The sequence below is a fragment of the Heptranchias perlo genome, chromosome 27 (genome assembly GCF_035084215.1).
Source record: "Heptranchias perlo isolate sHepPer1 chromosome 27, sHepPer1.hap1, whole genome shotgun sequence".
NCBI lineage: Eukaryota > Metazoa > Chordata > Chondrichthyes > Hexanchiformes > Hexanchidae > Heptranchias > Heptranchias perlo.
In genome coordinates this window covers 6655366-6682561 of record NC_090351.1, presented here as the reverse complement: position 1 = coordinate 6682561, position 27196 = coordinate 6655366, and the positions used below count along the sequence as shown (strand labels likewise).

The 27196-nt window shown below is 44.0% G+C and overlaps 2 protein-coding genes across 3 annotated transcripts in view; one reads left to right on the top strand and one right to left on the bottom strand.

Moving 5' to 3' along the window:
• LOC137344365 (AT-rich interactive domain-containing protein 2-like) overlaps positions 1–27196 on the bottom strand; it is a 309213-nt gene that overhangs the window by 182713 nt on the left and 99304 nt on the right. The gene's annotated exons all lie outside the window — the stretch shown is intronic.
• Positions 1–27196, top strand: part of tmem9 (transmembrane protein 9) — a 571911-nt gene that overhangs the window by 507665 nt on the left and 37050 nt on the right. For both annotated transcript variants that reach the window (XM_068007264.1, XM_068007263.1), the window contains exons 3-4: positions 17959–18067; positions 19514–19645. In XM_068007264.1, coding sequence (XP_067863365.1) covers positions 17959–18067; positions 19514–19645 — 241 coding nt within the window. The remainder of the gene's footprint in view (positions 1–17958; positions 18068–19513; positions 19646–27196) is intronic.

Sequence of the window (27196 nt, the reverse complement as noted above, 5' to 3'; positions counted from 1 at the left end):
TTATGGTCACTGTCACCAAAGTGCTCACCTACTAGCACTTCTTCCACTTGGCCGGCCACATTCCCTAGAATTAGGTCCAGTACCGCCCCCTCTCTTGTAGGACTTTCTACATGCTGGCTCAAAAAGCTCTCCTGGATGCACGTTAAGAATTTTGTACCCTCTAAGCCTTTTACACTCTGAGTATCCCAGTTAATATTGGGGAAGTTGAAATCCCCCACTATTATTACCCTATTATTTGCACAATTTTCTTAGATTTGCCTACATATCTGTTCCTCTATCTCCCCCTGACTGTTTGGGGGCCTATAGTACACTCCCATCAAAGTGCTTGCCCCCTTTTTGTTTTTAAGCTCCACCCATATGGCCTCATTAGAGGAACCTGCTAATATATCATCCCTCCTTATGGCAGTAATTGATTCTTTAATTAATATTGCGACCCCCCCCTCCTCTTATACCTCCCCCTCTGTCTCGCCTGAAGATTCTGTACCCCGGAATATTGAGCTGCCAGTCTTGCCCCTCCCTCAACCATGTCTCTGTGACAGCAACAATATCATACTCCCATGTGTTTATCAACACCTTCAGTTCATCCACCTTATTCGCAAGACTCCTTGCATTAAAATAGATGCCATCCAGCCTTGCCCTCACATATTTGCCCTGTCTTCCAAGCTGACTTGTTTTTTTCTCTATATTTGGCTGCACATCACCCCCTATTGTAGCTCCACTCTGTATCCCATCCCCCTGCCAGATGGATGCAGTTACTTTATATGGAGGATGTGCTATTTCTCTGTAACATGCTGTGAAATAATATCAGCACTCCAGTGGAGTACTTGAATGGAATATCAGTTTGGATCATATCAGGGAGCCTGCAGTCCATTTTTAAATGGGATTATTTTTGCTGCACTGGGTGGAAATCTCAGTCATTATTTGTTCTTAGAAAGAAATAAGAGGTGACTCAATTATAGAGAATAACTAACACATGTAGAAGTATGTACAAGGCATTACAACTGCCATCTTAGCCAGGGCCAAAAGCAGACAGGGTTTGGGAGGGGAGGAGGAGGAGGGTGTGTCTGTGGCAGGAGGGTGTGTCTGTGGCAGAAGTTCTGAGGTTGCTTTGTTTTTCCTGAAAAGTCATTGAATATCTTAATGAGGTGAATAATTAATACTTCCACATCAAGCTGCACATGAAGAAAAATGAACTTTTATACTTGAAAAAGATTTTTATATCCAGTTCACTTCTCAGAAGTTCCTAGGCATCCCACTGAAAGACGGCACTGCCCGGCTGGTTGCAGGCAAGTGATTGTCCCCTAACATTTATGCATTGAGAGGTCATAAGTCATTAATACAGCACGGTCCCTGCCTGCTCTGTATGGTACAGCACGGTCCCTGCCTGCTCTGTATGGTACAGCACGGTCCCTGCCTGCTCTTTATGGTACAACTCTTACTGTTTAATAGAGCGCATACATTCAGTAAAGTGACTCATAGCCAAGTAAAAGATGTATATTTCAATAAGACTATCTTTTTGTCTTATCGTGCGATATAAAACCATACAGCAAAGCTCACGCTCTGTTGCTAGGAGCTGCGAAGGGTTAAGCTGATGGGAAAGATGACAGAGAAAGCTGACTGGTGGGAGCACTTAAGGAAGCTTGCTTTGCTTGTCGCAGTTTCTGGAATGTGTTTTTCAAAAAGCCCATGTCTTTGCAATAGTGGTATATTGTAGTCCTGCTCGCAGGCTGCAGAAGTAGTGTACTTCTTGCTGCCTTTTCTAACAAATCCATAAGGATTACACTGAGTTGCCACAGGCTGGGATCTTCTAAGGAACCTGCAGTCTGGGTAATGTTTAAAAGTAATTGGACTTCATCCGAGTCTCTCTCTCAGATGGAACCTGTCTGATTGGGTGGGGAAACTGGGACTCAGACCCCGTCATTTTACACACTATCTTTAAATCACTGTTGAGAAGGAAGATGGATCTGCCTTTTTCTAACAATCTATAATGTCTCAATCCAAATCATTCGAATTTGATGACAAAAGCCTACTCCATGTCGTAGCTAAACTAGTGGAACATTGATGTGGCTTGGCTGTCAGTACTCTACAGGCTTATATCTAGAGTAGGGCAAGAGTCACTAACACCCAAGCCAGACTTCCATTTTTACACTAAAGATGCAAAAACTGCTTCAGCTGCACCTCAGAATGTCTGTGGAGAATGACAACGCGTAATACCAGCTGCAAAGGTCCTATTACCTATTTTGCTTGTGGAACCTACTCCTCGGTCGGTCCCTTGCGTACACAAGTTAACCGAACCAGGATTGTTGGAGCATTCTTTAAGTTAAAGCGTACAAAGGCTTTGGCCCTGCCCCCAACGCCCAACATAGATTCTCCAAGGCTTTATTGAAATGCCTTTCGATGTTGCACTGTCTTGGCCGCACCCGTGTTGTTACGCCACCTAATATACAAAAAACATTAAAACTGAAGTAGTAGGAAACCGAACTCAGAACAGTCTATGTGCAATCTGACAATTTTGATGGCACTTCCAGCTCATCCATGTGTACTTAGCAGCTGAAACTGGATATTTACTCAGAGAATCTGCCCATCCAGGTGTGTACGTTACACAAAGTAACACAACACGGGGGAAATGTGATCATTCTAAGGGAGCACTGTGCACTTTCAGATTTTTACTCTGGGAAAGGCAGCTGTACTCTGTGTTTATATTTCAATAATTGAGACACATTTTTTGATTCTTGAGTTAATTGGAGTATTTTTGTGTTTGGGTTAAATGTTGCTCTGGATTTTTATAAATGGCTCGCATTGGTCAATCCGAAAACTAATTCTGGAATCAGATATAAACTAAACCACTCAACACTAATTGCTTTTGACTTGAGAAAGAATGGGCTTTTACACGCTGCTATCTGAAGCTGGTATTGGACGATACTTGCTGTAGGATATGTTGGGAAACGGTCTTGGATCAGGATCTAGTATTAGAGCAGCAAAACACTTCAATTAATTTTAAAAAAAACCTTTGGTGCCATGTCCTTCCATCCATATTTCCCCGAAGCTCACTACATTAGGAACCTTCTTGGCATTCTGGAATCTTCTACATGAATGTGTCCTGACCAGTGAAGCTGTGCTCTTACCCATGTGGCCTCAGTCCATAGTTTTGGTGCACTGGAGGATCTTGAAGTTGATAATTTTGCCCTGCCACTTGATGTGCAGGAATAACCAAGGGTTCTGGAGTGAAACTTGTCAGGCTGCCAAATGTGAGGGCATTAATACATCCAGGACTCACATCCATATTGATGATGATAAGGGCCCTGTACACTTTGTTTTGTTGTGAATTTGATCCCATGCGGGGTCTAGGCTCAGTTTTAGCACTACTTCTAAATGCAATGCTGACTTTCCTGTCTGTCTATTAGTACATTACCTGACAACATACCTCAGGAAGGATATATTGGGGGTGCAGCACGGATTATTCAACAGAATTATACCAGGGCTTAAAGGGTTAAATTATGATGACAGATTGTTTAAACTTGGCTTGTATTCCCTTGAGTATAGAAGATCGAAGGGTGATGTGATCGAGGTGTTTAAAATGTTAAAAGGATTCGATGATGTAGATACGGAGAAACTATTTCCTCTGGTGGGGGAATCAAGACCAAGGGGACATCATCATAAAATTAGAGCTGGAATGTTCAGGAGCAAAATCAGGAAGCACTTTTTTACGCAAAGGGTGGTAAAAATCTGGAACTGTGTTCCTTCAAAAGGCTGTGGATGCTGAGGGATAATTGGAGCTTTCAGAGCTGAGATGGATAGAGTTTTGTTCGGTAAGGGTATCAAGGGATCAGGAGCAAAGGCAGGTAGTTGAAGTATAGATCAGCCTTGATCTAATTGAATGGCAGAGTAGGCTCGGGGGTGTTGAATGGCCATCTCCTGTTCCTAATGTTCCTATACTACCCAGATAAGTGAACAAGCTGATAATGTTTAGTTCAGCATTGCCAATGCTGATGTTTAGTTTAGAGTCGCACTTTACTGGTATTGGTTGATACTTGACCTCTCTTTTTTTCAGGCTTATGATGGGGCTGTAGTTGTTTGCTGCCGCGGCACACTGGGGGGTAAGGAATTGCAGATCACCCTGAGCGTGTGCCTCTACAAACGAAAGCACACCTACGACCACTTCTGTGACCTCTGTCAAGGCTCATAGCCGACCCATGTTAAAGAGCTTCCTGGATGTCTGGAAACGCACGCAAACACCCACAATAGGTCTCTTGTTGTGAAGAGTCTGAAGGGGCTAGATCCAAGCACACATCTTTGTTTGATGGTAAAAGGGTTGAAGAGCATTCACTGCTCGTTATTGGTAAGCTCTGTGATTTTAGCTGGTTAAACTTCATAGTTAGGTGGGGATGGGTTGGGTCCCTAAAGCTTTGCTCTGTCAACTTGCATCTAAGCTCTCGGAAGAGAGTATGTGCTCGGTGTCGGGCAAACAGAATCTCTATAGGGGTATACTTCTCAGCAGTTTGGTCTTATTCTTGATGTTGTATTTCCGTATGTGTCAGCTGCCTGGCTGACCAAAAAACCCATTCTCTAGTGATTCTTGGATCCTGCCGGCCACACTACTGACAATGAGTAATTGATTAGGTGTCTTAGACTGAGGATGTTTTCTGGGTGTCCGACGAGCAGAAGACTGAGGACCTGTTCATGCTCACCGTGTTTTGTCAGAAGAAGGAAACTTTTACAATTGACCTTCCTGACACCACTGTAGATCAGTGATACTGCCCCAGGTAATGTTAGCCCTTCCAATCCATACATTGAAATCTCCCACGATGATCTGTGTCTGCTGATGGTGATTACATCGTATAGATCACTGTAAAACTGCTCCTTCACCTCACCTTCATTTGTTTGTATTCACTAATGATAGTGGCATAGCGTTCTGTTCCATTGGTAGTTTCACAGTTAGCAGAAGCTCATTGACAAGCTGTCCAACTTTGCAGTAATGTCATTAAGAATTGCAAATCTTATGCCAGCAGTACATGACGCATCGTCTGCCTGGCTGTGCCAGAAGAACGTATGGCCAGCACCAGTTCCATCAGTTGACCCCCTGTAGCCAGCTTGTTGTCATTCAGTACACCAGTGTCGACCTACCAGCCACAGTTAGCTGTCCCACCTGGTAAGCTGGCAATGCTTATGGGACCTTTTCTACCTCCTCCCTGTGTGAGTTTAGCAGTGTAAATCCTAAATAGGAATACTCAATCATCTAGGATACTACTGAACTGTGCTGCAACCTTAAATGTTCAGAACTGAGTGACCAAATGGCGCACACAGCCGTCATAAGGGTTCACATGCCTTGTCTTCACCACTTGTTGCATCATTGCACGACCTCCTCATCTCCTCTTCCAGTAAGAAAAATGTTTGCGCAGGAATGGATTTAAATGGGAATGGTTTGTGGTGAACCGTTTTGACACACATCCCTCAGTTTGTGCTCCCAACAGCAAATCAAGGCAGGGCAGTTCACGAACTTTGGAATGCAGTCTATGAGGGTCAACAGAATCTCCGAGCATTTTCACGTTACGGTACAGCACTAGCCACTGCCATAGCTAGGGTTTGATATTTCCGTAGCTCTAAATTAAAACAGCCTATGGTCAGATTGTGCTCGGCTGGTGATCATTTAGTGCATTGGTATCAGTACACTGTAGGGAAATTCACTTTTACTCCTGTACACTTTAACATTGTGCCAATATGCTTCCCATGTGATCTTAATTCATCGGCTTGAATTGCTCCCACCACCAGTGGCAGACCCTCGGTTTTTGTCCTTAGTTTTGTAATAACTCAGAAGACCCGTTTAACTCTGGGCGCCAGTTCGGTGTGGTGGTGGCCAAGCTCGCCTGGCCGCGCTAGGCTGAGGCCCAGGCCATTTTAACTCGCGGGCGTCTTTTTATCTCCCAAGTGAGTCTCCCACCCGATCCCGGCGGGAGTCACTGCCTGGCCGGAAGGCGGGAGCAGGATTTTGAGCGGCAGGAGGCCGCCGCATGGGACCCTAACAGTCGGGTAAGTGCATCCGGGGGGTGGTGTCCGAACGTAATCTCGGGAGGGAGGGGACGGGGAGCCTGGGGCAGCGGAGGCCCAGGTTTCTTTGTGGGGCCCAAAGGAACACTCCTAGCCCACAAGAAAATCTTCAAAAAAAAAAGTTTTAAAACTTCCCTTGTCAGCCCTCACCTGGGTCAGCTCCTGCCGGCTGCCAGGTTTCTCTGGTGAACCTGGCATTGGTCGTGGGTCGCGTGACTATGCCTTAAAATCGCGTCAGGGTCCTATTTACATCATAGGACCATTCTTTGCCTATTTAGGAGGCTCTTGCTTGCCTGCAGCGAAGGCCTCACACATTGCCTAAAACACCACAGTTATAGTGTAGCATCAACCTAGAGGGAGGTGCTGCCTATATTTTAAACCGCATGACATGCTCTTGGTCCTATAATGTTCTTTCCAGACATAATTCTAGTTTGGAAGAACAGTCTGATTATACTTCTTGGTGTTTTTTAGTAATGAAGTAGAGATCACACAGAAATTTCACCTACCTACCATTCCTGTTTACCAACATCCCATTGACAACACTGGTTGCCTTTTCACTGTATACCTATCAAGTCTTTCTTGTTTAAAACACTCGCCCCAGTTATAGTTAATTTTATGCGTATAGCTTTTATAGTGCAAACACAATGGACAGACCTGTGAATGCCACTCTGATAATTGTTCATCTAACATCCTTTTTGGCACTTTGCATTCACTGGCTGTCAGTCTAGCGAGAGTAAAGTGTCATTTTTAAGTTCTTTAAGCTGTTGCATTATTTGATATGAAGCAGTGTTACGCCAATTAGTTTCAATACTGCATCTCGTGGACGATCAGACATTTCAAAGGTGTCCTTTGTACTAAAGTTGTTTTAAACAGGAACAGTCTCGTTCAGTAACCTCTGGCGTAAGTTGTTAGTAAGACAAGTAACTAGTCAGTGTTACATAATGTGTGTTGAAGACTGAGAGCCTCAGGGCTACAGACCTGCTAGATTTACAGGGAAGATAAATCCTCGACTAGTGTATAACATGTATGTATATACCAAAGTGCCTCATGACATAACTGATTTGTATTGTGTGGAAAACTGAACTGTAAAGCGTACAGTAAAAAACTGTAAATTTTTTACATAGAATTACATAGAAATTACAGCACAGAAACAGGCCAATTGGTCTATGCCGGTGTTTATACTCCACACAAGCCTCCTCCCATCTTATTTCATCTAACCTTATCAGTACAGCTGTACAGATCAGGAATCAAAACTGGAACTCTCTGGTCTATGTGGCTTAGCCCTACATTAGACTGGTCTTTTGTTGTCCTGCAGGCCATCAGTGGAGCAGTTGGAGCACTCTAATTGGTCTTGGCACCCTTGGGCAGTGGAGGGGAAAAATCAGCCAGGGCTGCCGCCCCTGATCGCTGTCCAGCAACCCTTCCTGGAAAGTGTGTGTGTGTGGTTTTGGGTGAGATAGGATCAGACTCATTCATTATGCCACCCATGAAGAAATGACTTACCTCCACTCCCTGGGCTCGCTCTCGTATGAAGAACGACCACTTGGGTGAGAAAGTGGGTGGGGGCTTCCACCAGCCTTGTAATTGTATCTCTGCATGTGTCCGCAATTCTAAAAGAGGTGTGGTGTGAAATTGAAAGAAACAATATTAATCATAGAAAGGTCACAGCACTGAAGGAGGCCATTCGGCCCATCAAGGCCATGCTGGCTCTATGCAAGAGCAATCCAGCTAGTTCCACTCCCCAGCCCTATCCAGTTTCCTTTTGAAGCCATGATTGAATCTGCCTCAACCACCCCCTTGGGCAGTGCATTCCAGAACCTAACCACTTGCTGTGTAAAAAAGGTTTTCCTCATGTCGCCTTTGGTTCTTTTGACAATCACCTTAAATCTCTGTCCTCTGGTTCTTGACCCTTCTGCCAATGGGAACAGTTTCTCTCTATCTACTCTGTCCAGACCCTTAATGATTTTGAATACCTCGATCAAATCTCTTCTCAACCTTCTCTGCTCTAAGGAGAACAACCCCAGCTTCTCCAGTCTACCCACACAACTAAAGTCCCTCATCCCTGGAATCATTCTAGTAAATCTCTTCTGCACCCTTTCTAAGGCTGAATGGATTATGAGTTGGACACTCATTCTTTAACAATTTAATTGTAGGTGTAAGTATGCTGTTACAATGTGGTACCATTGTATTTAATTAGGAGATAACCCATTCAGCTTCTATAAATTTTCGAGGTCCCATCTGCACAATATGTTAACTGGAGAGAAGTAAATATGGTGCCAAGTTACAAAAAGGGACTGATGGATAACCCAGGGTACTATAAATCTTTGAACTCTATAGTAGTGAGTAAAATAATAGCAAGCATCCTGAGAAATTAAGGAGTCAGCAGGTCAAGCAGTGTGATTTTTTTTTTATTCGTTCACGGGATGTGGGCGTTGCTGGCAAGGCCGGCATTTATTGCCCATCCCTAATTGCCCTTGAGAAGGTGGTGGTGAGCCGCCTTCTTGAACCGCTGCAGTCCGTGTGGTGACGGTTCTCCCACAGTGCTGTTAGGAAGGGAGTTCCAGGATTTTGACCCAGCGACAATGAAGGAACGGCGATATATTTCCAAGTCGGGATGGTGTGTGACTTGGAGGGGAACGTGCAGGTGGTGTTGTTCCCATGCGCCTGCTGCCCTTGTCCTTCTAGGTGGTAGAGGTCGCGGGTTTGGGTGGTGCTGTCGAAGAAGCCTTGGCGAGTTGCTGCAGTGCATCCTGTGGATGGTGCACACTGCAGCCACAGTGCACCGGTGGTGAAGGGAGTGAATATTTAGGGTGGTGGATGGGGTGCCAATGAAGCGGGCTGCTTTATCTTGGATGGTGTCGAGCTTCTTGAGTGTTGTTGGAGCTGCACTCATCCAGGCAAGTGGAGAGTATTCCATCACACTCCTGACTTGTGCCTTGTAGATGGTGGAAAGGCTTTGGGGAGTCAGGAGGTGAGTCACTCGCCGCAGAATACCCAGCCTCTGACCTGCTCTCGTAGCCACAGTGTTTATATAGCTGGTCCAGTTCAGTTTCTGGTCAATGGTGACCCCCAGGATGTTGATGGTGGGGGATTCGGTGATGGTAATGCCGTTGAATGTCAAGGGGAGGTGGTTAGACTCTCTCTTGTTGGAGATGGTCATTGCCTGGCACTTATCTGGCGCGAATGTTACTTGCCACTTATGAGCCCAAGCCTGGATGTTGTCCAGGTCTTGCTGCATGCGGGCTCGGACTGCTTCATTATCTGAGGGGTTGCGAATGGAACTGAACACTGTGCAGTCATCAGCGAACATCCCCATTTCTGACCTTATGATGGTCATTGATGAAGCAGCTGAAGATGGTTGGGCCTAGGACACTGCCCTGAGGAACTCCTGCAGCAATGCCCTGGGGCTGAGATGCTTGGCCTCCAACAACCACTACCATCTTCCTTTGTGCTAGGTATGACTCCAGCCACTGGAGAGTTTTCCCCCTGATTCCCATTGACTTCAATTTTACTAGGGCTCCTTGGTGCCACACTCGGTCAAATGCTGCCTTGATGTCAAGGGCAGTCACTCTCACCTCACCTCTGGAATTCAGCTCTTTTGTCCATGTTTGGACCAAGGCTGTAATGAGGTCTGGAGCCGAGTGGTCCTGGCGGAACCCAAACTGAGCATCGGTGAGCAGGTTATTGGTGAGTAAGTGCCGCTTGATAGCACTGTCGACGACACCTTCCATCACTTTGCTGATGATTGAGAGTAGACTGATGGGGCGGTAATTGGCCGGATTGGATTTGTCCTGTTTTTTGTGGTGTGGACAGGACATACCTGGGCAATTTTCCACATTGTCGGGTGGATGCCAGTGTTGTAGCTGTACTGGAACAGCTTGGCTAGAGGCGCAGCTAGTTCTGGAGCACAAGTCTTCAGCACTACAGCTGGGATGTTGTCGGGGCCCATAGCCTTTGCTGTATCCAGTGCACTCAGCCGTTTCTTGATATCACGTGGAGTGAATCGAATTGGCCGAAGACTGGCTTCCGTGATGGTGGGGATATCGGGAGGATGCTGAGATGGATTATCCACTCGGCACTTCTGGCTGAAGATGGTTGCAAACGCTTCAGCCTTGTCTTTTGCACTCACGTGCTGGACTCCGCCATCATTGAGAATGGGGATGTTTGCAGAGCCTCCTCCTGTAGTAGTCAAAGTGGTAGATCTCGCTTATGTACTAGAATCATAGAAGTTTACAACATGGAAACAGGCCCTTCGGCCCAACATGTCCATGTCGCCCAGTTTATACCACTAAGCTAGTCCCAATTGCCTGCACTTGGCCCATATTCCTCTATACCCATCTTACCCATGTAACCGTCCAAATGCTTTTTAAAAGACAAAATTGTACCCGCCTCTACTACTGCCTCTGGCAGCTCGTTCCAGACACTCACCACCCTTTGAGTGAAAAAATTGCCCCTCTGGACCCTTTTGTATCTCTCCCCTCTCACCTTAAATCTATGCCCCCTCGTTATAGACTCCCCTACCTTTGGGAAAAGATTTTGACTATCTACCTTATCTATGCCCCTCATTATTTTATAGACTTCTATAAGATCACCCCTTAACCTCCTACTCTCCAGGGAAAAAAGTCCCTGTCTATCTAACCTCTCCCTATAAGTCAAACCATCAAGTCCCGGTAGCATCCTAGTAAATCTTTTCTGCACTCTTTCTAGTTTAATAATATCCTTTCTATAATAGGGTGATCAGAACTGTACACAGTATTCCAAGTGTGGCCTAACTAATGTCTTGTACAACTTCAACAAGACATCCCAACTCCTGTATTCAATATTCTGACCAATGAAACCAAGCATGCTGAATGCCTTCTTCACCACCCTATTCACCTGTTACTCCACTTTCAAGGAGCTATGAACCTGTACTCCTAGATCTCTTTGTTCTATAACTCTCCAACGCCCTACCATTAACGGAGTAGGTCCTGGCCCGATTCGATCTACCAAAATGCATCACCTCACATTTATCTAAATTTAACTCCATCTGCCATTCATCGGCCCACCGGCCCAATTTATCAAGATCCCGTTGCAATCCTAGATAACCTTCTTCACTGTCCACGATGCCACCAATCTTGGTGTCATCTGCAAACTTACTAACCATGCCTCCTAAATTCTCATCCAAATCATTAATATAAATAACAAATAACAGCGGACCCAGCACCGATCCCTGAGGCACACCGCTGGTCACAGGCCTCCAGTTTGAAAAACAACCCTCTACAACCACCCTCTGTCTTCTGTCGTCAATCCAATTTTGTATCCAATTGGCTACCTCACCTTGGATCCCGTGAGATTTAACCTTATGTAACAACCTACCATGCGGTACCTTGTCAAAGGCTTTGCTAAAGTCCATGTAGACCACGTCTACTGTACAGCCCTGATCTATCTTCAAAAAACTCAATCAAATTCGTGAGACATTATTTTCCTCTCTCAAAATCAGTCCCTGCCTCTCCAAATGCCTGTAGATCCTGTCTCTCAGAATACCCTCTAACAACTTACCCACTACAGATGTCAGGCTCACCGGTCTGTAGTTCCCAGGCTTTTCCCTGCCGCCCTTCTTAAACAAAGGCACAACATTTGCTACCCTCCAATCTTCAGGCACCTCACCTATAGCTGTCGATGATTTAAATATCTCTGCTAGGGGACCCGCAATTTCCTCCCTAACCTCCCATAACGTCCTGGGATACATTTCATCAGGTCCCGGAGATTTATCTACCTTGATGCGCATTAAGACTTCCAGCACCTCCCTCTCTGTAATATGTACACTCCTCAAGACATCACTATTTATTTCCCCAAGTTCCCTAACATCCATGCCTTTCTCAACCGTAAATACCGATGTGAAATATTCATTCAGGATCTCACCCATCTCTTGTGGTTCTGCACATCGATGACCTTGTTGATCCTTAAGAGGCCCTACTCTCTCCCTAGTTACTCTTTTGCCCTTTATGTATTTGTCGAAGCTCTTTGGATTCTCCTTTGCCTTATCTGCCAAAGCAATCTCATGTCCCCTTTTTGCCCTCCTGATTTGTCTCTTAACTCTACTCCGGCAATCTCTATACTCTTCAAGGGATCCACTTGATCCCAGCTGCCTATGCATGTCATATGCCTCCTTCTTCTTTTTGACTAGGGCCTCAATCTCCCGAGTCATCCAAGGTTCCCTACTTCTACCAGCCTTGCCCTTCACTTTATAAGGAATGTGCTTGCCCTGAACCCTGGTTAACACACTTTTGAAAACCTCCCACTTACCAGACGTCCCTTTGCCTGCCAACAGACTCTCCCAATCAACTTCTGAAAGTTCCTGTCTAATACCATCAAAATTGGCCTTTCCCCAATTTAGAATTTTAACTTTTGGGCCAGACCTATCCTTCTCCATAGCTATCTTAAAACTAATGGAATTATGATCACTGGTCCCAAAGTGATCCCTCACTAACACTTCTGTCACCTGCCCTTCCTTATTTCCCAAGAGGAGGTCAAGTTTTGCCCCCTCTCTAGTCGGGCCATCCACATACTGAATGAGAAATTCCTCCTGAATACACTCAACAAATTTCTCCTCATCCAAGCCCCTAATGCTATGGCTGTCCCAGTCAATGTTGGGAAAGTTAAAGTCCCCTACTATTACCACCCTATTTTTCTTGCAGCTGTCTGTAACCTCCTTACATATTTGCTCCTCAATTTCCCATTGACTGTTTGGGGGTCTGTAGTACAATCCTATCAAAGTGATCTCTCCCTTCTTATTCTTCAGTTCTACCCATATCGACTCAGTGGGCGAACCTTCGGATATATCCCCTCTCACTACTGCCGTGATGTTCTCCCTAATCAAGAATGCAACGCCCACCCCTCTCTTACCTCCTGCTCTATCTTTCCTATAGCATCTGTACCCTGGAACATTGAGCTGCCAGTCCTGCCCCTCCCTTAGCCATGTTTCAGTAATAGCTATAACATCCCAGTCCCATGTACCCATCCATGCCCTGAGTTCATCTGCCTTGCCCATCAGACTTCTTGCATTGAAATAAATGCAGTTTAATCTAGACTTCCCTTGGTCTTTGCCCTGCTTTCTCAGACCATCTGTCCGGTCATGTTTTGTACACTCTCCCTTACTGCCTTTTGTTTCTGTCACCACTTTACTTCCCACTGACTTCCTGCATCGGTTCCCATCCCCCTGCCACATTAGTTTAAACCCTCCCCAACAGCACTAGCAAACACTCCCCCTAGGACATTGGTTCCAGTCCTGCCCAGATGCAGACCGTCCAATTTGTACTGGTCCCACCTCCCCCAGAACCGGTTCCAATGGCCCAGGAATTTGAATCCCTCCCTCTTGCACCATCTCTCAAGCCACGTATTCATCCTAGCTATCCTGTCATTCCTACTCTGACTAGCCCGTGGCACTGGTAGCAATCCTGAGATTACTACCTTTGAGGTCCTACTTTTTAGTTTAACTCCTAACTCCCTAAATTCAGCTTGGACCTCATCCCTAGAGTTCTTTCAGGATATAACAGAGCTAGCTGAGGGGGAGGGGGGGTACTCAGTATATTTAATAAACCCAGACAGCAGATTTAATGCTCCCAGACTTCAGCAAAGCCCTTAACAGGGTGCCACATAAAGACTACTTTACAAGCTGGAAAAGCACGAGAGAGATCTGTGGGTTTGAGTGAAAAGGATCATAGAATCATAGGTTACAGCACGGAAGGAGGCCATTCGGCCCATCGAGTCCGCGCCAGCTCTATGCAAGAATAATCCAGCTAGTCCCACTCCCTCGCCCTATCCCCGTAGCCCTGCCATTTTTTTCCTTTCAAGTACTTATAAATACGTACAAAGCATCCTTAAACTGTTGGCACAATGTGCATAATTGGTGAAAAGGGAAACAGGATCTTGGGGTTTTTAACTCAAGGGATAGAGCACAAGTACCAGGGAGTGTTAATTAATTTGTACAAAGCATTGCTCTGCCCCCACCTTGAGTATTGTGTACAGTCCTGGGCACAGGGGGGATCTTCCTGGCCTTGGAAGGAGTACAGAGAAGGGCAACTAACTTAACAAATGGGATTGATCACTTGAGCTCCAAGGAAAAGCTGCAGATACTAGGATATGTATTTTAAAAGAAAGGCAACATAGAGATGATCTATTTGAGGTATTTAAGATCCCAGAGTGATGTTCAAAACTAACAATCTCCAAAATGAGAAACGTGGATTCTGACTTAGAAGAGAAGAGGTAATTCCACAGTTAGAGGATAGCTTCTTCACACACAGGGTAGTGTGTGTGAAATAACTTACTCAGAGAGACACTGCAAATGGAGAATGTAATGAATTTCAAGAGGGTGAAGGATACATTTTTGGCAGACAGCACTTTTGAAGGATGTGAGAGATAAACAGGGTATGAAATCTTTTGGACCAGCCCCATGTGTATGTATTATTTAATAAATAACAAATATATGCCACACCTGTCCAGACTGCTGTACTATATATCTCCATTGCAAATTCATTTTCCCTGCTAACAAAATGATTGGTGGCTTTGTACTTGATTTTTGTTCAGAGTTACACTGTGCCAGACATGCAGCACTGGCAATTTTCCACTCGCATTCCTCCCCTGTATATGACTTTAAACAATCCCCATCCAGTCATGGTAGTTTGCAAACTGCTGGAAGGTATACAATATGCGTTTGTTGAAAAGTAATTTGCAGACACAAGGTAAGCATCATTATCTCAAAATTAACTGTTTTAATCATTGGATCAACAAGCTGTAGTTCCATCCAGCTTTTCCTGGGCAAAGATTGGACAAGTAACCTTTTTTAATTAAAAAGTATTGTTTAAATATGCATTTTGTTTAACACCAAATCAATATACAGTTGAAATCTGATTGCATATTAAAAATTTTGGGAATTATAGGCTTTGAATGTAGCTACGCACTACACTAAAGAGGTTTGAGTGTGAGATTTGCCATTTATGGTACCCGGTCTCTCAACCAAGCTGTTTTGGAAACACTCCCTTCTTCCTCCTCTCCCAACCTAAACATGGAGGAGAAATCCTAGGGGGAATCAAGGCGAGCCAGTTTTCTGCACCTTATAATATACACTGTCACTGATAAGATTTTGTATTGTGCCCATCCTTTGTGATCAGGTTTTCACTTCAGTTGCTTTGTGAGAACCAACTGGTTTTGTGCTAGAATAGAGGGGGAACTGATCAGATCAACCCCAGATGCCCTTATCTACGGATTGATGATGTGAGGCCTTATTAATGGGCTCTTTACCATGGGCAGCCAAGTGAAGATTCTGCCTACTGATAACTAAGGCAGATCAGGTTTGATGCTGCAAATAGGGACTTAGTGCTTTAATCTTCTCTTGGTTCTCTATTGCAGTGTTGAATCTGCTGGTACTGTACCATTATACCCTTAGTGCAACCTGTACATTCTGAATCTGTAACCCTTAGGAAGTGGTGATCAAAAGCTTTTGTTACAGATTGTTGTAAGGCGATATACTGAGCATAAAAGGGGGAATTCAGACACCATATAAAAATTAGATGCTTTGTTGAACACAGATGCTTCTTGGCTTCTCATCTCTGATGCCTTCAGCCACTGCCCTTATTAGGCAGCATTGAGTCTCAGTCCCAGTGATGATTGTCAGCAGTTTACTACGTTATTTATTTTTCTCGCGGGTGACTTGCTCCAGGACTTTGCAAATGTTGCTCGGTTACCAGCCACTAGGGGGTGTGCAAGAGTAATTTGTGACTGGGGACGTGCCTTGCCTTGGGTTGGTGTTTCCCAGCAGCACAGCTGAGATCAGGAGCTCACTATGGGAACCTGCACCTTCCAGCTATGTCACACTGTGTGTTGGACTTTACCCCGATTGTCTAAATGTTTGGGCCTAAGAAGATTTGCGTTGTGCGGAGCCATCCTCTCCTGTACAGTATGCAGAGGTTTTCAAGCTGGGGTCCTTGGACCCTAAAGGTTTGCAATTGGATCCTAGACAAAGTCGTCTATTCCTGTCCATCTGTCATCAGATTTTCACATTTTCCTGTATTTTTTGATTTACTATCATTGATGCTGTGTACCAATATTAACATTCTCTACAATGATAACACTTCTATTTTGGGTTGCTGACATTTTGTCAGATGTTAGGACAGGGGGCACCAGAATGTGTCGATATTTGCAGTGGGTCTCCCACTTAGAAAACTATTACACATTGCACTCCTCTCTCAACCCTGCCTGAACTCTTAAACCCAGCAGAAGTGTTTAAAAGTCTGGTAATAAATGAACTGTTCGTTTTAGACTTGATGAGCCCGTCAGGACAATTCACATATCCAGCTGTCTGATTGGATTGAGTGTCCAATGAACATACAACAGGTTATAAGTATATGGGTATAGGAAGAGCCTTATTAATAGTGGCCTCTAATGGTGCAAAATTGATCAAGAAGGCCAACGGAACATTGGCTTTTATTGCTAGGGGGATAGAATATAAAAACAGGGAGGTATTGCTGCAGTTATATAAGGTATTGGTGAGACCGCACCTGGAATACTGCATACAGTTTTGGTGTCCATACTGAAGAAAAGACATACTTGCTCTCGAGGCAGTACAAAGAAGGTTCACTCGGTTAATCCCGGGGATGAGGGGGCGGACATATGAGGAGAGGTTGAGTAGATTGGGACTCTACTCATTGGAGTTCAGAAGAATGAGAGGCGATCTTATTGAAACATATAAGATTGTGAAGGGGCTTGATCGGGTGGATGCGTTAAGGATGTTCCCAAGGATGGGTGAAACTAGAACTAGGGTGCATAATCTTAGAATAAGGGGCTGCTCTTTCAAAACTGAGATGAGGAGAATCTTCTTCACTCAGAGGGTAGTGGGTCTGTGGAATTTGCTGCCCCAGGAAACTGTGGAAGCTACATCAGTAAATAAATTTAAAACAGAAATAGACAGTTTCCTAGAAGTAAAGGGAATTAGGGGTTACGGGGAGTGGGCAGGAAATTGGACATGAATTTAGATTTGAGGTTAGGATCAGATCAGCCATGATCTTATTGAATGGCGGAGCAGGCTTGAGGGGCCGATTGGCCTACTCCTGCTCCTATTTCTTATGTTCTTATGTAATTGGCAGTGCCTCAGTATAAATATCCCTTCTATTGTTGGGTTAACAATTTTTCTGGGTATTGACCCATAAAAGTAGGTCCCAGATTTCAGGCAACTGGAATTTGACACCTTTTGTAATAATCACTTTTGTATCTGGATATCCAGAAATTGACTTTAAATTTAAAGTAGTGGTGTGGTATATTTTTATTGTTAAACGAGTGTACTTGAAGTGATATTCCACAGCTCCAGAGTGTTTGAGATTTGGTCCATCACCCCTGACTCGCCTGTTCACTAAAACAAAAACAAAAACTGCTGGAAACATTCAGCAGGCCAGGCAGCATCTGTGGAGAGAACAGAAGTCAGTGTTTTGGGTATTGACCCTTCCACAGATGCTGCTTGACCTGCTGAGTGTCACCAGTGTTTTCTGTTTTTGTTTCAGATTTACAGCATCTGCAGTCTTTTATCCACCTGGCTATTACTTGTCTCATTTGCACCTAGATGTGCTTTGCAGGTTAAGGTGTAATGATGCAATGAAGTCTATGCCTTCCATTTCCCACCCTCCCCACCCACCCTCTCCTGCAAAATACTGCCCCCAACTGGGTAGCAGGAGTGCACTCGTCATTTAAAAATTACAGAAACGTTAGCAAATCTACCACCAGTACCAATTAAATTATATTGCATCACAGACAAAAGTGCTACCTATTTACAAAAACACTCTCATTTGAAGGAAAGCTTTTGAAAACCGACTGCCTGTTAAAAGTTGTGTGTTTTTTGAGAGTCCTGATCACTCAATAATATAAAGTGCTGTTTGTTTTTTGCAGTAACTGCCTGCATGCTGTGGACCCCATGCCTGTGCCAGGCCGGGATGTGGAGGCTTACTGTCTGCTATGTGAGTGTAAATATGAAGAAAGAAGCACCACTACAATCAAGGTAAAGCCAAACTTTTTCCATTCCCGCTGACTAATTCAAACAGGACAGCTCCCCCACCATGAAGTACTGTCCACCATTTCCTTAAGAATAGCTTTGAGCTCTGGTACTGATCAAGAACACCCTTTCTCGGGTGACTTGGAGCTGATTGTAAGTGAGTGTATCAGATTTATTTCATGCCTCTGTTCGTGCTTAAAATCATATAGCACAGAAGGAGACCATTCGGCCCATCATGTCTGTGCCGGCTCTTTGAAAGAGCAATCCAGTTAATCCCACTCCCCTGCTCTTTCCCCATAGCCCTGCAAATTTCTCCTTTTCACGATTTTATCCAATTCCCTTTTGAAAGTTACTATTGAATCTGCTTCCCCCTCCTTTTCAGGCAGTCTATTCCAGATCGTAACCACTTGCTGCTTAAAATATGTCTCCTCATCTCCCCTCTGGTTCTTTTGCCAATTACCTTAAATCTGTGTCCTCTGTTACTGACCCTCCTGCCAATGGAAACAGTTTCTTACCATTTACTCTATCAAACCCCCTCATAATTTTGAACACCTCTATCAAATCACCCCTTAACCTCTGCTCGAAGGAGAACAATCCCAGCTTCCCAGGTGTCTCTATGTAACTGAAATCCCTCATCCCTGTGTTGTTTTGGTAAATCGCTTCTGCTTCCCTTTATCTCCCCCACCCAGTTTTCTCAACAGAGGACTCCTGGGATCTCCATAACAATCCTTGCTTTGTATATCTGGCATTTGGTTTGGGGAAGGAAAGAGTGAAAACAAGCTGGAAGGAAAGATTTTGAATTAACTCACCCACTGCAGCTCAGTCATACAGATTAGGAGGTCCCAGATTAAATACTCGGCCTGCGCTGTGTTTGCTGATTACAACCAAAATAACAGCTATGATGCTGCAATTAGCCTGCTTAGGGTTCCTGTTCCAGATTACTATTCAGTGACCCTGCTGGAACTGTGCCTTTGTGTCGTTGGGTTAGGAGAGGACTGGCCTTGGCCATAATGCTATCTGCAGTTGAACAACCTGATGATGCTCACTGTTGAGGTGTGCACATGCATAATGGTCAGTTGGATTGGATATCAACACTTGCAGAAGAAGGCATGGAGAAAAAGAACACAGCATGTCCAGTTCATCAGTTTGGGAGATCATGGATGCAGTCTTGCATATCAGTGCTGTCTGATGCAGATCACTAGCACTCCAGAACACTGCATTCCACAGCTGCCTTTGTTATGAAGTTCGCTTTTAAAAGTTCTAGAATTGCTCACTGTCTAACTGTGGAAGATAAAGTTGAAGTTAATTTTGCAGATGTCATGCAGCACTTCTAGTTTAAAGAAGTACATTTGTATGACCAAGAGTAATGGGAATGTAAGCAAATGGGCCGATGATTGCGAGCAATTGAGGATACGTTTACTCTGGGATTTTTTTTTAATCTTGATTTAACAGGTAACAATCATCATTTACCTAACTCTTGTTGGAGCTCTGCTGGTGTACATGGCATTCCTGATGATAGTGGACCCACTTATCCATAAGCCGGATCCATACATTCAGCCACTGCATAATGAGGAAGACACTGAGGTATGGAAAGTGAATGATAATTCTAGGTAGATTTATATAAATGAGGAAGATACCTGCAAGTATGTGGACCATTCACCTTTAAGTGATGAATATGTTCCAAATGTGCACACTTTTATATAGGGTTACATTTGCAAACACAATTTATTTTTATACCCTGTATTTGTTATTAGTAAGGTAGCCTCCATGACATAGAATACCAAAGATTTTTTTCTTTCTTTTGGATCTCTCTCAAACTCTCCTTCATAACTTCCCATTGGCTTTGAGAATGTTTAAATATACTATATCATGGTTTCATCGGTAACAAAGTTCCATATGAAGAATTTCCAATTAAACCAAAAGGTGCAGAAGTTCATGTTGAATGTGGGAATAGATAAGAAGTTGATTTACAAAATTGGAAACTGAATACTGATGAGGTGTAATGTAGGAATGGGGGATGTGACACACGGAGTCTATAGCTAATGGCATTTTAATCCTTTTGTTTCCAATCTATGTTAATGAATTCTTAATAGGTCAACAATCCACTTTTGCAGGCAAATAGCAAATGAAAATTAACATTGATAAATGCGCTGTATTAGTCGAATAAATGTGCATTGTCAATAACAGTGAAATGAATTGAATTGGACGAGAGAGGTTTGAAAAAGGACCTGGCAGTGTGAAGACATCACTCTGGATATACAGCTAGAACTATGAAATATAAGTCTAGAGGTTACACTCTGGCTTTACAGTGCATGCTCAGATCACTCTCCAATGTGATATAGAATTATAGAAAGTTTCAGCATGGAAAGAGGCCATACGGCCCATCGGGTCCGCACCAGCTCTATGCAAGAGCAACCCAGCTAGTCCCACATCCCCACCCTATCCCCGTAGCCCGACAATTTTTTTCCTTTCAAGTACTTATCCAGTTCCCTTTTGAAAGCCATGATTGAATCTGCCTCCACCACCCTCGCAGGCAGTGTGTTCCAGATCCTAACCACTCATTGTGTAAAAAAAAAGTTATTCCTCATGTCACCTTTGGTTCTTCTGCCAATCACCTTAAATCTATGCCTTCTGGTTCTTGACCCTTCTGCCATTGGGAACAGTTTCTCTCTAGCTACTCTGTCTAGACCCTTCATGATTTTGAATACCTCTATCAAATCTCCTCACAACCTTCCCTGTTCCAAGGAGAACAACCCCAGCTTCTCCAGTCTATCCACGTAACTAAAGTTCCTCATCCCTGGAATCATTTTAGTAAATCTTTTCTGCACCCTCTCTAAGGCCTTCACATCTTTCCTAAAGTGCAGTGCCCAGAACTGGACACAATACTCCAGTTGTGGCCTAACCAGTATTTTATAAAGGTTCAACAAAACTTCCATACTTTTGTACTCTATGCTTCTATTTATAAAGCCCAGGATCCCGTTTGCCTTTTTAACCGCTTTCTCAACCTGCCCTGCCACCCTCAACGATTTGTGCACATATACCCCCAGATCTCTCTGTTCCTGTACCCCTTTAAGAGTTGTGCCCTTTAGCTTATATTGCCTCTCCTCATTCTTCCTACAAAAATGTATCATATCGCATTTTTCGGCATTAAATTTCATCTGCCATGTGTCCGCCCATGCCACCGGCCTGTCTATATCCTTTTGAATATCACCATCCTCCTCACTGTTCACTACCCTTCCAAGTTTTGTGTCGTCTGCAAATTTTAAAATTGTGCCCTGTACACCCAAGTCCAAGTCATTAATATATATCAAGAAAAGCAGTGGTCCCAGCACTGACCCCTGGGGAACATCACTGTACACCTCCCTCCAGTCCGAAAAACAACTGTTCACCACTACTCTGTTTCCTGTCACTTAGCCAATTCTGTATCCATGTTGCTACTGCTCCCTTTATTCCATGGGCTGCAATCTTGCTGACAAGCTTTCCATGCGGCACTTTATCAAACGCCTTTTGAAAGTCCATATACACAACATCAACTGCATTGCCCTCATCTACCCTCTCTGTTACCTCATCAAAAAACTCTATCAGGTCAGTTAAACATGATTTGCCTTTAACAAATCCGTGCTGGCTTTCCCTAATCAATCCACACTCGTCCAAGTGACTGTTAATTCAGTCCCGGATTATCGTTTCTAAAAGTTTCCCCACCACTGAGGTTAAACTGACTGACCTATAGTTGCTGGGTTTATCTTTACACCCTTTTTTGAACAAGGGTGTAAACATTTGCAATTCTCAAGTCCTCTGGCACCACCCCCGCATCTAAGTATGTTTTGGAAGATTATGCCAGTACCTCCGCAATTTCCACCCTTTTTTCCCTCAGCAACCTAGAATGCATCCCATCCGGACCAGGTGACTTATCTACTTGAAGTACAGCTAGCCTTTCTAGTACCTCTTCTTTATCAATTTTTAGCCCATCCAGTATCTCAACTATATCTTCCTCTACTGAGACTCTGGCAGCATCTTCTTCCTTGGTAAAGACAGATGCAAAGTACTCATTTAGTACCACAGCCATGCCCTCTGTCTCCATGAGTAGATCTCCTTTATGGTCCCTAATCGGCCCCACCCCTCCTCCTATTACCCGTTTACTGTAGAAGTCTTTGGATCCTTTTTATGTTGCCTGCCAGTCTATTCTCATACACTCTCTTTGCCCCTCTTATTTCCTTTTTCACTTCCCCTCTGAACTTTCTATATTCAGCCTGGTTCTCACTTGTGTTATCAACCTGACATCTGTCACACGCCCCTTTTTTCCACTTCATCTTACTCTCTATCTCTTTTGTCATCCAGGGAGCTTTGGCTTTGGATGCCCTTTCTCCTTTGTGGGAATGCACCTAGACTCTACCCGAACTATCTCCTCCTTGAAGGCCGTGCACTGTTCGGTTATAGTTTTGCCTCCCAATCTTTGATTCCAATTTACCCGGGCCTGATCTGTTCTCATCCCACTGCAATTTGCCCTCCTCCAATTGAGTATTTTTACTTTAGAGTGGTCCGTGTCCTTTTCCATAGCTATTCTAAATCTTATGATACTACGATCGCTGCTCCCTAAATGCTCCCCCACTGACACTTGGCCCGCCTCATTCCCTAGAACCAGGTACAGCAATGCCTCCTTCCTCAGTGGGCCGGAAACGTACTGGTCAAGAAAGTTATCCTGAACTCATTTTCAAAAATTTCTCCTCCTCTGTGCCCCTTATTATTATTATCCCGGTCTATATTAGGATAGTTGAAGTTCCCTGTTATCACTACTCTATAGCCTTTGTACCACTCTTTAATAACCCTGCAAATTTGCTCCTCTATATCCTTCCCACTAGTTGGTGGCCTATGGAATACACCCAGTAGTGTAACGGCACCTCTATTGTTTCTTAACTCTAACCAAATAGATTCTGTCCTTGATCCCTCCAGGACATCCTCTCTCTCCAGTACTGCAATATTCTCCTTAATCAATACTGCCACCGCCGCCCCCCCCCCCCCACTCCTTTCTTTCCATCCCTATCTTTCCTGAAAACCTGTATCCAGGAATATTTAGTACCCAATCCTACCCGTTTTTGAGCCAGGTATCCATTATCGCCATGACATCATATTCCCATGTGGCTATTTGCGCCTGCAGCTCACCAACCTTGTTTACCACGCTTTGTGCGTTTACGCATATGCACTGCAAACCAGTCTTGGACTTTCTTGTACTCTCTCTTAGTCTGCTCTCACCTAATACTGTACTATGTCTTGCTCTAGTGCTATCTTTCTCCCCGATCCTTTGTGCCCTTTGTTTCTCCTTTCCAATGCTACATCCTGGTGCCCATCCCGCTGCCAAATTAGTTTAAAACCCCCCCCCCAACAGCACTAGTGAACCTCCCCGCGAGGACATTGGTCTCAGCTCCGTTGAGGTGCAACCCGTCCGGCCAGTACAAGGGCGAGAAACAAATAGGGCCATAGTGCAAAATAAAACTAAGATGACTAGCAGTCTTAAAAAGACAAGTCTAATAAAGGCATTGTGTCGTAATGCGTGGAGCATTCGCAATAAACTAGATGAATTAACAGTGCAGATAGATATTAACGGTTATGATATAGTTGCAATTACGGAGACATGGCTGCAGGGCAACCACGGATGGGAACTGAACATCCAGGGGTATTCAATGTTTAGGAAGGACAGGCAAAAAGGGGTAGCGCTGTTAGTAAAGGAGGAAATCAATGCAATAGTGAGGAAGGATATTGGCTCGGAAAATCACAATGTGGAATCTGTATGGGTGGAGCTAAGAAACACCAAGGGGCAGAAAACGTTGGGGGTTGTCTATCGGCCCCCAAACAGTAGTGGAGATGGAGGGGAGGGCATTAAACAGGAAATTAGAGATGCATGCAAGAAGGGTACAACTATAATCATGGGTGACTTTAATCTACATATAGATTGGTCAAACCAAATTAGCAATAATACTGAGGGGGAGGAATTCCTGGAGTGTGTACGTGATGGTTTTCTAGACCAATACGTTGAGGAACCTACTGGAGAACAGGCGATTCTAGACTGGGTATTGTGCAATGAGAAAGGATTAATTAACAATCTTGTTGTGTGGGGTCCCTTCGGGAAGAGCAACCATAACATGATAGAATTCCTCATTAAGATGGAGAGTGAAGTAGTTGAATTCGCAACTAGGATCCTGAATCTAAATAAAGAAAATTACGAAAGTATGAGGTGCGAGTTGGCTACGATAGATTGGAGAACTTTACTAAAAGGGATGACGGTGGATAGGCAATGGCTAATATTTAAAGAACATGTGCAGGAATTACAACAATTATTCATTCCTGTCTGGCGTAAAAATAAAACAGGAACGGTGGCTCAACCGTGGCTTACAAAAGAAATTAGGGATAGTATTAGATCCAAAGAGGAGACATATACAATTGCCAGTAGAATCCTGTTTTAAAAGTTGGTCAAATAGATCCTGAATTATTTAAAGGATTTATGTTTGTTTTTAATATGTGGGATTTACCTAAGATAGAATCTGTTTTCCAAATTGTGGCAAGGGAGCTGCTTTAAAGAAGCCAGAATTTAATCTGGTTTGCCAGCGTATGAAAGCAGCAAGCCTGAGGATTGGGAGCAGTTTAGAATTCAGCGAGGGAGGACAAAGAGATTGATTAAGAGGGGAAAAATAGAGTATGAGAGTAAACTAGCAGGGAACATAAAAACTGACTGTAAAAGCTTCTATAAATATGTCAAAAGAGAAAGATTAGTGAAGACAAATGTAGGTCCCTTACAGTCAGTAATGGGGAACAAAGAAATGGCAGAACAATTATGCACTTACTTTGGTCCTGTCTTCACAAAGGAGGACACACATAACCTCCCAGAAATGTTAGGGAACCAAGGGTCTATTGAGAGGGAGGAACTGAAGGAAACCAGTCTTAGTAAAAAAAAATAGTGCTAGGGAAATTAATGGGGCTAAAGGCTGACAAATCCCCAGGGCCTGATAATCTACATCCCAGAGTACTAAAGGAAGTGGCCCTGGAAATAGTGAATGCATTGGCGATCATCTTCCAAAATTATATAGACTCTGGAACAGTTCCTACAGATTTGAGGGTGGCAAATGTAGCCCCACTATTTAAAAAAGGAGGGAGAGAAAGAACAAGGAATTACAGACCAGTTCACCTAACATCAGTAGTGGGGAAAATGCTAGAGTCTATTATAAAGGATGTGATAACAGAACACTTGGAAGGCATTAACAGGATTGGACAAAGTCAGCATGGGTTTATGAAAGGGAAATCATGCTTAACAAATCTTCTGGAGTTTTTTGAGGCTGTAACTAGTAGAATAGATAGGGGAGAACCAGTGGATGTGGTGTATTTGGATTTTCAGAAGGCTTTTAATAAGGTCCTACACAAGAGGTTAGTGTGCAAAATTAAAGCACATGGGATTGGGGGGGAATATACTAGCATGGATTGAGAATTGGTTGACAGACAGGAAACAGAGAGTAGGAATAAACGGGTCTTTTTCCAGGTGGCAGGCAGTGACTAATGGGGTACCGCAGAGATCAGTGCTTGGGCCCCAGCTATTTACAATATATATCAGCGATTGAGGGAACTAAATATAACATTTCCAAGTTTGCAGGCGACACAAAGCTGGGGTGGAATGTGAACTGTGAGGAGGATGCAAAGAAGCTCCAATGTGATTTAGACAAGTTGGGTGAGTGGGCACGAACATGGCAGATGCAATATAATGTGGATAAATGTGAGGTTATCCACTTTGGTTGTAAAAACAGAAAGGCAGATTATTATCTGAATGGTGATAGATTGGGAAAAGGGGAGGTGCTATGAGACCTGGGTGTCCTTGTACACAAGTCGCTGAAAGTGAGCATTCAGGTGCAGCAAGCAGTTAAGAAGACGAATGGTGTGTTGGCCTTCATTGCAAGAGGATTTGAGTACAGGAGCAGGGATGTCTTACTGCAGTTACACAGGGCCTTGGTGAGACCACATCTGGAGTATTGTGTGCAGTTTTGGTCTCCTTATCTGAGGAAGGATGTCCTTGCCATGGAGGGAGTGCAACGAAGGTTTACCAGGCTGATTCCTGGGATGGCAGGACTGACGTATGAGGAGAGATTGGGTCGACTAGGCCTATATTCACGAGAGTTTAGAAGAATGAGAGGTGATCTCATCGAAACATATAAAATTCTAACAGGATTAGATAGACTAGATGCAGGGAGGATGTTTCCGATAGCTGGGGAGTCCAGAACCAGGGGTCACAGTCTCAGGAAACGGGGTATACCATTTAGAATCAAGATGAGGAGAAATGTCTTCACTCAGAGGGTGGTGAACCTGTGGAATTCTCTACCACAGGAGGCAGTGGAGGCCGAGTCATTAGGTGTATTCAAGAAGGAGATAGATATATTAATGCTAAAGGGATCAAGGGATATGGGTAAAAAGCGGGAATAGGGTACTGAGTTAGATGATCAGCCATGATCATTTTGAATGGCGGAGCAGGCCCGAAGGGCCGAATGGCCTACTCTTGCTCCTATTTTCTATATTTCTATGTTTACAGGTCCCACCTCCCCTGGAACTGGTCCCAATGCCCCAGGAATCTAAAGCCCTCCCTCCTGCACCATCTCTCCAGCCACGCATTCATCTGCTCTATCCTCCTATTTCTATACTCGCTAGCGCGTGGCAATATCATTACTCACTACACTTTGTTTCCTGTTACTTTGCCAATTAATTATTCAACTTACAACATCCTCCTTTATCGTTGGAGCCTTCACTTAGTTGCAGATCTCTTTTTGTGTGGTATTTTCAGAAATCCTTTTGAAAGTCTAGATGTACAGCATGCATTAATTTTGTTGCATTCTCAAAGAATTGTGATAAATTTGTTAGGCATGGCCTGCCTTTCATAAGCTATATTTGGCATGCCTTCCTAAGTTTTTGGCTTTACTCTCAGTTGCTCTCAAATTACTTCCTTTATGAGTTACCTTTGTGTTTTCTGCCAATTTATTCTCTTTTTGACTTTTAACTTTAAAAGCTGCCTGTTGACTTCACACCCTGCTTCTACCTGCGCCGTTGTATAAAGCCAGGTTTCCTGGTGGTGCAGCTCCGTACACGTACACCTGGCCCAAAAATAAT